This window comes from Phyllostomus hastatus, unplaced genomic scaffold (genome assembly GCF_019186645.2).
Source record: "Phyllostomus hastatus isolate PE091 unplaced genomic scaffold, TTU_PhHast_1.1 phas_contig_137, whole genome shotgun sequence".
NCBI classification, from domain to species: domain Eukaryota; kingdom Metazoa; phylum Chordata; class Mammalia; order Chiroptera; family Phyllostomidae; genus Phyllostomus; species Phyllostomus hastatus.
The window spans coordinates 15,335,924-15,348,421 of NW_025333583.1; the positions used below are offsets into that span (position 1 = coordinate 15,335,924).

The following is a 12,498-nucleotide window of genomic DNA, read 5'->3' on the forward strand; positions in this document are numbered from 1 at the left end:
GCTTTTGCCTGAATTCTTATTCAAATGAAACCAGTAAAAAGCCTCTCCAGAGGGGGAATGGGGTGTGCTCCCCACCAGGGAGGGTGGCCAAGTGGCGCGCTCCCCACATGAGGAGTGGCCATGGTGCCCTCCAGGAGAGAGGGTGGCCAAGGTGCTCCCCACGTGAGGAGTGGCCCTGCTGTTCCTATTCCCCCACAGGACCTGGTTGTCTCTGTGTATGTTTTTCTAGAGTGTTGATGAACCTCTGCAGCCAAGATGGATACTGCTGGCCGGTATCCTCCACACTTGATAGCCTTGGGTTTCAAAACCTATGATCACTGGGACAATCATGCCCGTGATCTTCAGGAAAGCAGAAGTGTCCTTTTTTAGGTCCTACGGGAAGCAAGGCCCTGTGCGCTCACTCTGCTCTTTGGTAGCTTCTCCATGAAAGGGGCAAGGCCCCAAAGAGGAAGGGTTCCAGACTCTCCAGAGTGCCCAGACCTAACCATGCGGCAGAAAGCGCTATGTAAAACAGTGGGTGTGAACTCATGATGAGAACCCATGGAGCCTCCCCAGGTCCGAGGTCCTGCCTAAGACTCCCAGCCCTCTGTGAAGTGGGGAAACTCAACAATGGCTGATGTTCAACTTCCTGCTGTTCTGGTGGAACAGGGGTTCGAAGTCCAACTGAAGATGATTTGAAGGAAATTAAGAAACACGGTATTTCTTCTATATATGAGTTTATACACTAAGATTTATAAGTTCTCACATATATTATGATCAGCTTGTCAAATTATTTCTTTTCTTTGACCAAAGCAAATGCATGGATGGCATCTATGTGATCCTCAAGCTCCAAGGACATTGCTGGGGTGGCTTTGACAACCAACAAAATTCAATTCCCTTTGGTCGGGGAATTTTACTCTGTTTATCTCGAGATAAGTGAATGGTTGTTTTGATTGTTTAGAATAGCTCCAAATGACTTCCTTGTTTTATCAGATAGTGCCCACATGTATAAACAGACTGATTTCTGCACGGGAGTATCTAACAAATTGGTAAGATACACAAACACTTCTCTAGTCCCCAGAGAGACCTGAATCCTTCTCTTGACATTACACTTGTCAGCCCTGATGTACATTTCAGTATCCCAAACCACAATGTCCTTGGTAGCAATTAAGAACTAACCTTTGATAGTCTAGCTTTCTGTACTTGTGGCTTCAGTGGTTTAATTAATACAGTCATTTATGAAGAGCAGCTAAAAGATTACAGCCTTCGATTAAAAGAGAAAACAATTTCAGCAGCACATTTGCATTAATTTTTAAAGTAAGTATGGTTTCAAAAGATGCTTGGTAAAGCATTCTTTAATATTTCATGAGCTAACATGCTGAGCTCCAGCACCTTCTTTCTCAAAGACTCAAAGTACTGTGCAACTATTACATCAACCACCACGAAACCTCTGAGACAGATGAGGAAGAGAAGTCAATTTGCAGTTAGGAGAAAGAGTAACAAGGAGGAGAAGCGACCTGCTGAGGCCCCACCATGAGTTACTGGTAACATTGAAAAAATGGATACTTTCACTTTAAATGCAAACTTTTAGGCATCAACTACTCTTTCCCATGGCCCACGGGCGGCGTGAGAACCTTTCTCCGAGCAGAGACGGAGAACTCCTGCGGGAAGAAAGGGTGAGCTTCTCACCAGATTCTCGGGGCTGTGCAGCTCATGAGTAGTCGAAGCGCAGCGTGTGATGAGGGATTTAAACATGGCACTGACGATAATGCCTTCCACGTTTTGGGCTGTGGATTTGTTGTCCACTGTGGTGAAGTTATTTCCAAAACCAGCCTTGTCTGGAATTCAAAGTCATGAATTAAAGGCAGTATCCGTCAAGCTACACAGTTTAAAGAAGTACTTGGCACTCAGAAAGGAATGAAGGGCTACGTGGAATACAGAAAGAGGACTAAAGATGCCCTTGGTTTAATGACCTTTCCACGGACTTGGAGATGAGCAACTCATAGTCTCCTCCAGAGTCTTTATTGTGCCACATTCCATCGCTTTGTGGAACACTTTTAACTGATAAATCTTAGCCAAGAAAAGACAATCAACTGTTGACCTTAAGAAATACTTTTAGACCTAGTTTTTAAATTGGTGATCCCTTAAAAAATGATCTGCTAAAGGGTCCCTCATTGGAGAAAAGTATATTTCATTCAGTCTTTTTGGTGGGGAGGAACCCTGGCTCTCAGTGGAAATCGGTACGTCTGCCAGAGGTAGAGAGGAGGGAGGCCAACCAGGTGAGTCGGGCAGGGGGAGGGGAGGGCCCAGGAGGGGCCTGAAGAGGAATTCCTGCAGGCACTGGAACAGAAAGGAGGCTGAGCCCTGCCAAGAACTGCACAGGAATTCCAGCAGATTCTTGTTTCCAGAGACTCTGGGCATATGGAGAAGAAAGATCTACAATCTCTCAGAGCTTCCTCTTTCTAATTCATTCACATGTGAAATGCCAGTGAACTAAAACCATACCCTCTGCGGCATTTTATGCCAGTTTTTTGTATATCCATGTACTTCTTGTAGGAGACACATCAGGTATTTGGGGGGCTTGTCAGAAGATTCCACAAGGCTTGCTGGCGAGTCACCTGTGGACTGTGGACTGCAGGGGCAGGGTGTGTGTGGCTCCTAGGCTGACCAGACAGGGACCTGTGTGTCTGGCTGGCTCATTCTCTGTGAGCCACTTCTGTTTCTCAAGAGTCCAAACGGGAGTTCATCACCCTAAAGCAACGCAATTTATTATCACCCTCTAACTTTGTCAGCTGGCAAGGGACAATCCCTAGATTTTACATTAGAAAGGAATGGACTGGTCTATGATTATAATTTGTATAGCTTGTTACTGAGATTCTTCTCACAGTCTCAACCACAATTCCCATGCTTTCTTTCTTTCCTTTCCTTTCCCTTCCTTCCTTTCTTCTCTCTCTCTCTCTCCCTCCTCCCTCCCTCCCTCCTGCTCTTCCTTCCTTCCTAGTTTGTAATGCACTTGGCTTAAAACCGCTCTGATAACATACATTACTCCAGGGGTTCTACAGAGGAGCAATATTTTCTTTTAATATGATACCCAAACAGTAAAGCCTAGGATACAAATGGAAAACTTCTTCAAAATCCACCAGATATATCTTCACTATAAATTAATCAGCTACTACTACTACACACATATTATATAAAAAAACAAAAGCCTATACTAAGAAATTATTTCTTCCCAGGCTCTAATTAAAAAATGTGTGTTTTACCCAACTCAGGCTTCACACATCACTTTAATTTCATTCCTGCATCTGCAGTCCAGTGGTATTAACGATGTTTGGTTTATTGTAGATGCAGTTGGTCTCTCCCTATCACACGGGTCTCCATATTTTTCTTAAAGCCACAAAGCTAAAACAAATAAAATATTGTGGACCTGTCTATAGATCTATGTTACCTGTTTTTGTAAAATCAGTATGTATGTGTGTATCAAATCTGTTACTATGTTTTTATATCTACACTTTCCTTGCCTGTTTTGTTTTGTGAATAAAGCTCCCAGTACTGTGGCTAGCACATACAGGTATTCATGTATTTTTTTCTCTATTTTTTAATTATTGTTTTTACATTTTATTCATTGACTTTTTTTACTTTTTTTAAAATTTATTTTATTGTTGTTCACAGTTGTCTGTGTTTACTCCCCACCACTCCCCACCCCCGCACCCCAGCCAAACCTACCTCCCTCCCTTGCTACCACCCCCTTGGTTTTGTCCATGAGTCCTTCACAGTTGTTCCTGAAAACCCTTCTCCCCTCCTCCCCAGTATCCTCTTCCTCCTCCCCTCTGGTTACTGTCAGATTGTTCTTCATTTCAATATCTCTGGTTATATTTTGCGTGCTTTTTTGCCTCTCATGACTATCTGTGACCATGTGTCGTTGTTTCTTGATCTCTGCCTCCGCTGGCACACAGCAGAAGGTCGTGTGAGAAAGAGGAATGGCAGGGTGAGGGTGGAGGGACTAATGGTGTGGATGCCACGGCTTTACCAAATTCCCATGTGTTGAGATAAGTCGTCCTTAGAAAAGGTCCAAGTGTGTCATTAAAGATGATGCACAAGCTTCTCTTGTTTATACACTATCACACACACACACACACACACACACACACACACACACACACACATTATGCATACACACATCTCTTCTTCTGCATTCTATCCCCAGAAATTTAGTGTAACTCTGAAATGCTATCTGCTTCACCTCACAGCGATTTCTCCCAGAACTTGAACTTGGTTCATCTTTACTTACTGTCAGTGACTGGCTCCATACAAAATCCTAGCAAAGCATGCAAGAAGTCCACTACATTATTGAGGGAGTCCTTGTTCACATAGTCCCTCATGGTTTGGCGGAACTGCATCTTATCTAGCTTGTACAGCTTAGTGAGGCAGTTCTGGGCCTGCAAGGAAGGGAGAAAAGTGAAAAAGTCACAGGTACCAGCTTAAGCCAAGGATACCATTAGCCCGAGACAGAAGCCTTCAGAATGCAACGGCTTCTATCCATCCCTGCCGGCTGGCGCTGGCCAGCACTGCCAGCCTCTCTTGTCTCAGTAAGAAGTGGGCAGAGACAGGCTGAGCAGTCCAAGTCCTTTACTTTGAGAAGGGCTGCTCCAGGCAAAACCCAAAGCTAAAGTCTAATGCTGGTGCCAAAGGGAATTCAGTATTTTTACCAAGATCTGGATTTTAAGGTCTCATTGAAAATAGCTCAAAGTGCAAACTTCACGTAGGTGATAGGATTGGGAATCCCAGTTTAGAAAAATGGGAAGGAGCATCCACTCCGAGGCTCAGCCACTTTGCACTGAAGCAGATTTCACGGAGGGGAGTGAAAAGGATGGAGGCAGTGGGTAGCCACTGTCCTCTTATGTGGCCAAAAGGGAAAGATCCTTGAAACATGAAAGAGGCTCACAGTAAAGGCAAGTGTAGTTTGTTTACTTACATGCCTGCATTTGAAAGTGAAAGTTTGGTATTTAAATTAAAGTTGGCCTGATGGATATGAAAAACAAGTGACCTCTGGCTAGGCCCAGCTACTCAAGGTTCTATTTCATATGATCCAGCAAATAATTTTGCCACCTGGCAGAGAAAATGGTGGTAATCCCCACCATCAGAACAAAAAAGCCACTGTCATTAGCTGCAGAAGGCCAGAGCAGAAATGCGCTGGTACTACCCGGGACCACAAAGGGATCTCCTGACCTCTCTTAGCGAGAGAAATATCACTGAAGAAAATATTTCAGTCATATCACCATTTTGACAAATCAAGGCCCAGAGAAAGATTCTCAGAAATCTTGAGAGGGAAAAGCAAGCTTCCAAAAGGATGAAAGTATGAATTAGCGATAGGCTTCATGCTGTGACCTTCACCATCTCTCCATGTATCACATCGGGTGGACTGACTTTTTTCATTCTTCCTTCACTAGGTCCTAGATCATTGGGTAATTAGGGATTTCATTTCAGGGAAGTTACTGGTTGCTAGATCTCAAGCAAGCTCATTTTTTTCTTACAAAATAAATGTTGCTTACTGTAAAATGAAGTTCGCAAAGCATTTAGATAAAATATGTTCTGCCTGAAGAAATATTTAATTATCATTCCATAAATAATTTATGAAGATCTTCATTATGATAATTATGAAGCACTTTAAAATGCTGGGTTGGAAAGTCCTGCAGTCCAAATTATCCTATCTTTTCTATAAAATATAGCTAAAACAGCATACTTTCAAATCTAGTGAGAGACTATTAGAATATCTAAATGAGTTCAATGAGAAGTTTAAGCAAAAATCAGAATATCAAACTTTTACTGGTTTGATTCTGAATGAATAGTCTAAACTTCTCCAAGAGATATAAAACTACTAAAGATGAAATCCCTTGCAATAAATTGGGATTATCAGTTAATGATCAGATTAATCGAGGAAGCACATGCTGGAGTTGCTAGGCACTTTGATGAATATTATTACAATGAGTTTCTCTTTCTTTTTAAAAAACTATAGAGGGCCTCATCTGGTAGAGCTAAGACATAATCTTAATGTTTTAAAAGTTAGCTACCTTCTGAAAATTCAATGCATTAGAAATCTAGAAATAGCTACCTTCTTGAATTAGACAATCCCAGGGAAAAATTTCCAAATTTATATCTCTTGAAGAATGAACAACGTGTTTACTAAGCATGGCTAAGCACATATAATCCCCATGATGAATATTAAACTGGGCTACAAGATAATGGGGGTGTTGCAAGGTAAGTCAACAAAGCTGAGAAGGCAGGTGGAATACCGTCTGTACAACCTGGTAGGAAATTATACTCAAAACTCTTGGAGAGAAAAGCACAGAGGACTAAGAAGTAACAACAGCCTCTCGAATGGCTTCCGATCCAACTAGCTCTACTCTCTCCAAATTTAGAAAGACAGGTTCTGGTGTGAGAGCCAGTTTATACCTCCAACTCAAGCATGACACATTCTATTTTAGTGTTTCATTTCATGGAAGTGACCTTCTGCATGATGAGTGACGTGGTTTCAGTATGAAGGCTTTATTCATACTGTGGTAGAATCAAAAATCGTATGTGTTTTGGGTGAAGATGGGGGACGCAAAGTCAGCTGTTTATTGCCTTATTATTACTTTGATTTAATTTTGGCCTCAAAATCTAGATCTTGGTCAAATTTCCAAGTTTCATAATTTAGAAGTTAATTACTGTGGAAGGTACCCCCATATACGTTAATAAGCTAACATATACAACAAAATTGAATATGAAAGAAACACCATGCATAGATGGATAGATAGGTAGATGAAGGATGAACAAAGAAACATGGCATGCTAATGCTATGTGAACATTTCACAACAAAACCTAATACCAAGAAAAAACAGGCTGGCATTAGATTTTGACATGATCCCAAAACTCTGACAAGATATGCTGAATGGCTTCCTGGACTAAAATTTGCACCAAATCCTTATTTTTAGGAAAATATTTTCTTAGGACTTCCATTCAAATGTACGTATGAGACAACAGTCCCTGCTCAGACAATGGGTCATTGCTCCAGTGTGAAGGGAGAAGTAACAGTCCGTGGAGGCAAGTGAAAATGAGTGGGCATAAGACCACTTCCATCACAGAATTAGGCTTTGCAAGCCCAAGTGCAGAGTTTCAGGTTTCACATAGTTCAAAGGCACATGATCTCACACAGTTAGAAGTCAAGGTTCATTCTCAAACAAAGCAGCCAGAACATGACTGGCTACTTTTACAGTCCTGTTTTGTCCCAATAAGGGCCATTTTCCGTATCTGCTTAGAACAACAAATTTGAGTCCCAAACTTTGACTACTTTCTTTAATACAAAATATGCTTTTCTAGTACCCAGGAAGGTGATTAAAAAGTCATTTGTCACAGACCATTGGAAGCTTGCTAAATGGACTCATCATCGCAAAGTTCTTTCAAACCACAATTCACATATTCTAATTACACACTCTTTCACCAACTGGGAGTTGGCCTGCCCTCTGCAAGAGGCAGAAATGTTTTCCCAATTACACTTTCCTGGGCCTGGGTTTTAGATGTCTTGAGATGTCTTGTGGGGATCCTCCCACCCCAAGACAGCATTAATCACCCATATGAAATTCAGTATTTTTTAGGGAACACTGACCCTCATTGTCAAAGGACTCATTCCTAAATTGGAGGGATGAGGGAGAGGAAATGGAATCTACTTTAATTCTCTTACATTCTCTCGGAATACCTGGTGTCTCAGGCGATCTCCAGAGAGCCCTCGGTGTCCTTCTCCACAACCATAGGCACATCCCAAAGACTTCACTATCTTGATGAGCATGGTGAGAGCAAGCCTATGGTTGCTTACTGGTGTACTTTCTTCCTAGTACCCACAAACAAGGGAGAAAGAGAAGCCTGTTTACTTAGTCACTAAGGTCCTTTCACTACTAAGATTTTATTTTATGATTAAACCACGTTAATTTGTCTTATAGTGAGCACCTGCAACTTGGGAAATAGAATTGTCAAGGGCTCAACAAGCATGCTAATTTTTCTAAAACATAAGACATGATTTATTTAAACAAAAGAAAAAATATCTATGCATTTTGCATACCCTCTAGGGCTAAAGGATATGAATGGAGACTTCTTTATTAAAACATGTGCTTTTGTATCCTTGACAGACTATCAGAAAAACTGTTAGGGAGAGACAGTGGGGACTCTCAGTAATGAAGGCAAATATGTTTTCCCAGAAGCTCCCACCATTAGTAGGCTTCTGATAGTACCCCCAGGCAAGAATTATTGCTAAATTTCTGGCACTGATCTGTTTGGAACTTGGAAGTCACATGACAAATTCTGACACTTAAAACATTTTTCTAATTTTATACTTTCACTATATTATAACACATATGTACAAGGAAAGTGAAAATATTAAGAAATTAGTAACATGCATCTTGATTTTTCCTCTGAAGCTAAATAGGAACCCTTCCTGCATGAATTACGAGAGTTACCATCCTTTCTCTTGCCCCATTTAATCCTTGTTGTTAATGGATTAAATGGGGCAAGAGAAAGCTTCCGTAAGATAGCTTCCACAAAAATGAGTTTCCTTGCTTTATTTCCAAAGAAACATAAGGAAGCTGTTACTAAGGAATGACACAGGCCTCAGCGAGGGAGTGCCATTATCTTCGGGACGCTTCTAACTTCCTTAGTCCTTCTAGCTACTGTCTGCTGTTAGCACATGCACCACGGACTTGAGATTCCATCTCCTGTTCCCTAGTTGCACATCACGTTCAATAAATTAACTCATTTCTTTGTGTTTTAGTTTCCTGACCTGTGAATTGAGTATCCTAGTAGCTTCCCTTCCCACTTCATTGGTTGTCTATGAGGAACAAATTAAATAATAAATAAGAATCTCCTTTTAAATTGTGAAGGGCTCTTCCATAGTCACATAATCAGGTTTATACATAAACTTTGGGGCCACATGCATACTCGGATGTGGGTAGGGTGTGAAAGGGTTAGGGGGTTACCTAGGCTGCATGTGTCAAAATGTGGTAGACTCTCTCTTCCCTAATGTTATGTATTTGGCCCTACTTTTGTAATCTGTAGGCTGATGGAGTGGATACAGATGCCCCTTTTAGGACTGAAGCAGTCATTCTCTGAGCTGCTGGAGGTGTTGATAGCTCACAGCTCTGAGTTCAGTTCTTCTCCAGGTGCTGCCCTTAGCTAAAGCGAGCTGCCTCACCCAAGGTTGTGCTCTGGTTCTGGGAGCAGTCTGTTTTCAATGGATATTCAAGGGAATAAAGGGATGAGGAGTACAAAGGTGGAATCTCTTACTTCACTTGGGGACTACTTTGAGGAGCCATCCCAGATCCAAAGCTTCCTGTGTGGTAATGGGCTAAGGTCTCTATTACAACTAGAAGTTGCACTTCAACTTCTCCCACTGCCCCACCTTGCTTCCTTTACACCTCACAGATATTTGATCCTGAGATGATGCCTCAGGAAAACTCCTGCACACTTATCTCCATGATGGAGTACGTTTACTGAGAACTCTATAGCTCAGATGGTTCCAAATGGAAGACTCAAACTTGTTAACAGGCATCTATCTATTCATTCATTCATTCATTCATTCACTCATTCATTCATTCTTATATGTATATATCCCAATTCAGGAGTGTTTCAGTTTGGATTTAAATCCTTCGGAAGGCTTCATAACCTTGGGCAAGCCACGTAACCACTCTGTGCCCTACAAAATGGGAATTATGATAATATCTGTCTTATAGAGTTGTGATAATTAAATGAATCAAAACATATAAGGCACATAATACTAGCAAAACAAATGTTAATTACCATTACTAGGTATGGGGCACTGCTATTCTTTGGTGCAACTTTGTGCAAATTAGAAAAGTACTCCTCTGGGCAGATGAATCAGGGATGGGTGAGCCCTCTTAGTGGGTGCAGCCTCTGGGTGAAGCTTGGACTGGATTGCAGTCCTGACTGACTGACCCCCTGAGCAGAGTCTCTCTGTACTGCACACACGCACAGCCAGAGGCAGCAGTGTTCAGAAAAGGTCACCTTGGACAAGGGTTGATTTGGAAGGTGGATTAACATACATTTTGGAATTACTACATGTTCTTTAAAATAAAACCATGGCTGCAAAAACTCTTTGTAAATACTTATTCAGGTTTGTATTTTGTTAGACTTTCCTATGACCTTGGGTTTTAGGTTTCTCTCACAGGTGACATTCAGAAAGATGTATCCAGCCACATGCCAAGATCAGGACAGATATTAAATAGCATTTCAAACTCTCATCCTAGTCAGTGGCAAACACAGAAATCAGATCTTCTTTCTGAATTAATCAATTCCCCAAGCTTCTGGTATTTACCCAGTTGCAAAATTAGATAAACCCTCTGATTTTATTGAAAATAACAGATGGGTTTAGGGAATAACAGAACTGTGTGAATCACAAATACTATGGACTTGACCTACAGTCAGGTTTCACTTCCTAAATTCTTTGTACTACAGAGAATACTATTTTGTAGAACTCACTATAAAACATATACCTTGTGGCTGTTTTTGACCACATAATCTGATTTAAAAATTCCTATTCTAACCCAAAGAAAGTGATTACTTTCATCAAAATAGCACATATTATCAAGTATCTAGTATAATATCTAGATTTTTAAATAAGCAAGAGACTTGCAGGTCTTAGATAGAAATTAGATGGAAATACTAATTGGGTAAAAAGTAGATATAAAAACAAAAAAATAATACTAATAATGAACCTCAGTTATCCTTAGGATATGTAGCAAAGCTCTCTTCAATTTAGTTGAAATATCTACATTTTACTGATAAAAGTTTATCAAAATTTCTCAAGTCTCTTTCTTGTTTTTCCCCTTGAGAATTATAATGGACATATTGCTATCTATCATCTCTTTTATTGGCCAGCCTAGATAGGTAGGTAAAAAATGATATGTTAGTAAGAATCTCATTGTTTGCTGTGTTTATAAATTTGATCCTTAGAGATTGTGTTTGGCTGCTAATTCTCACATAATTCCTGACTAAATGATCCCTTCAATTTTAGGGTCCAAAATAAAATCCCTTATGATCTGTACCATCATTTAGGTGATTTTCATCTAAAATAAAATCTGAGGATCCTCAGATTGTCATCACTGATGTATGAGGAGCTAAGAAGTTGGGAATCTTAAGTGTCAGAAGAAACCATTTGAATTGGAAAACAACATATATATGACTATACCAGGAGGAAAATCCTGGAGAAAAAGTTCAGAAACCCAAGAATATTAGGGAAGAAGTATTTGAATCAGATTCCGAGAATGTTAGGAAGATAGGAGTAAACAATAAGATGAAGAAACACAGAGGATAAATGCACAATAATCATGCATCCAGTGGGACTGGAAAGAGATGGAGAAAAAAATTATAAAAGACAAAGGAGCATTGGAACACCTGTTCGGGTGTAAAAACCTGATAACCTGTAAGAAAAAAATTGACGATTCATAGATTAGATAATATGCAGAGGGTAGAACTCTGCACAGTGTAATCTTATGCTTACAAACACTTGACCTAACATGTCACCTGTTAGAGCTTCAAATCTGTGGTTGATTTTAATTTCTTAACAGCATTTTTCACTAAAACCCCAAATTGAAATCAATGTGTTATGTGAGTTTAAGCTATGGTAATTCTTTTATACAAGCCAAGTTGAAGGAGAAAACTAATTATTGAGTTTAAGTAAGAGGTCATAATCCAAGTGTTTGAGGGCAAAGGGAATTAAATTAAGGAACAATCAATAATAAGAAAGCGAAAAAACACTGGAATGTGATGATTGAGACATGAGAAAACAAGGCTAGCCTTTCACACTAATGCCAATAAAAATGCCAACTAACCCAACAAGTTTTCCCCTTCTTTTTCCTTAACCCTGATTGAAGCTGACGGCCCCAAAAATGCATTCACTACAGGAACCAAAAGATTCTATCCAGAGGAAAAATAAAACTGCATGTTATGAACTGAATGCTGATATCACCCCCAAATTCAGATGTTGAAGCCCTAACCCCCTGTGTTAACAGGATTTGGAGATGTGGCCTTTGGGAAGTAATTAGGGTTAGATGAGGTCATGAGAGTGGGGCCCTGGTCCAATGGGATTAGTGTCATAATAAGAAAAGAAACAAAAGCTTGCACTCTCTCTTTCTGTGCATGTAGAAAAAAGGGGACATATGAGCACACAGCAAGATGGCAGTCACCTACAAACCAAGAGGAGAGGCCTCAGAATGAAGCATACTTACTTAGCACCTTGATCTTGGACTCCCCAGCCTCCAGAACTGTGAGAAATAAATTTATGCCACTTAAGTCACCCAATCTATGATATCGTTATGGCAGCCAGAGAAGACTAGAACACTGCTCAATTAGGTCAGACCCTGAAAGTCTTGAGAAAGAGGCTATCCTTGGTGGCTGGCTGAGAATTATGGCAATGTAATTTATCTGAGATATTCTCCTGCAGGAATAGCATGACCAGGGAATTAGGCCTAACAT

At 40.5% G+C, this 12,498-nt stretch overlaps 1 protein-coding gene across 7 annotated transcripts in view; it reads right to left on the reverse strand.

The window, feature by feature from the left end:
- Nucleotides 1-12,498, reverse strand: part of UNC80 (unc-80 homolog, NALCN channel complex subunit) — a 182,892-nt gene that overhangs the window by 136,305 nt on the left and 34,089 nt on the right. For 5 of the 7 annotated variants that reach the window (XM_045854711.1, XM_045854715.1, XM_045854709.1 and 2 more), the window contains exons 14-16: nucleotides 7,700-7,846; nucleotides 4,271-4,418; nucleotides 1,669-1,817 (exon numbers count right to left, since the gene is read on the reverse strand). In XM_045854711.1, the coding sequence (XP_045710667.1) occupies nucleotides 1,669-1,817; nucleotides 4,271-4,418; nucleotides 7,700-7,846 (444 nt within the window). The remainder of the gene's footprint in view (nucleotides 1-1,668; nucleotides 1,818-4,270; nucleotides 4,419-7,699; nucleotides 7,847-12,498) is intronic. The other 2 variants (XM_045854721.1, XM_045854712.1) reach the window with 1 other exon arrangement.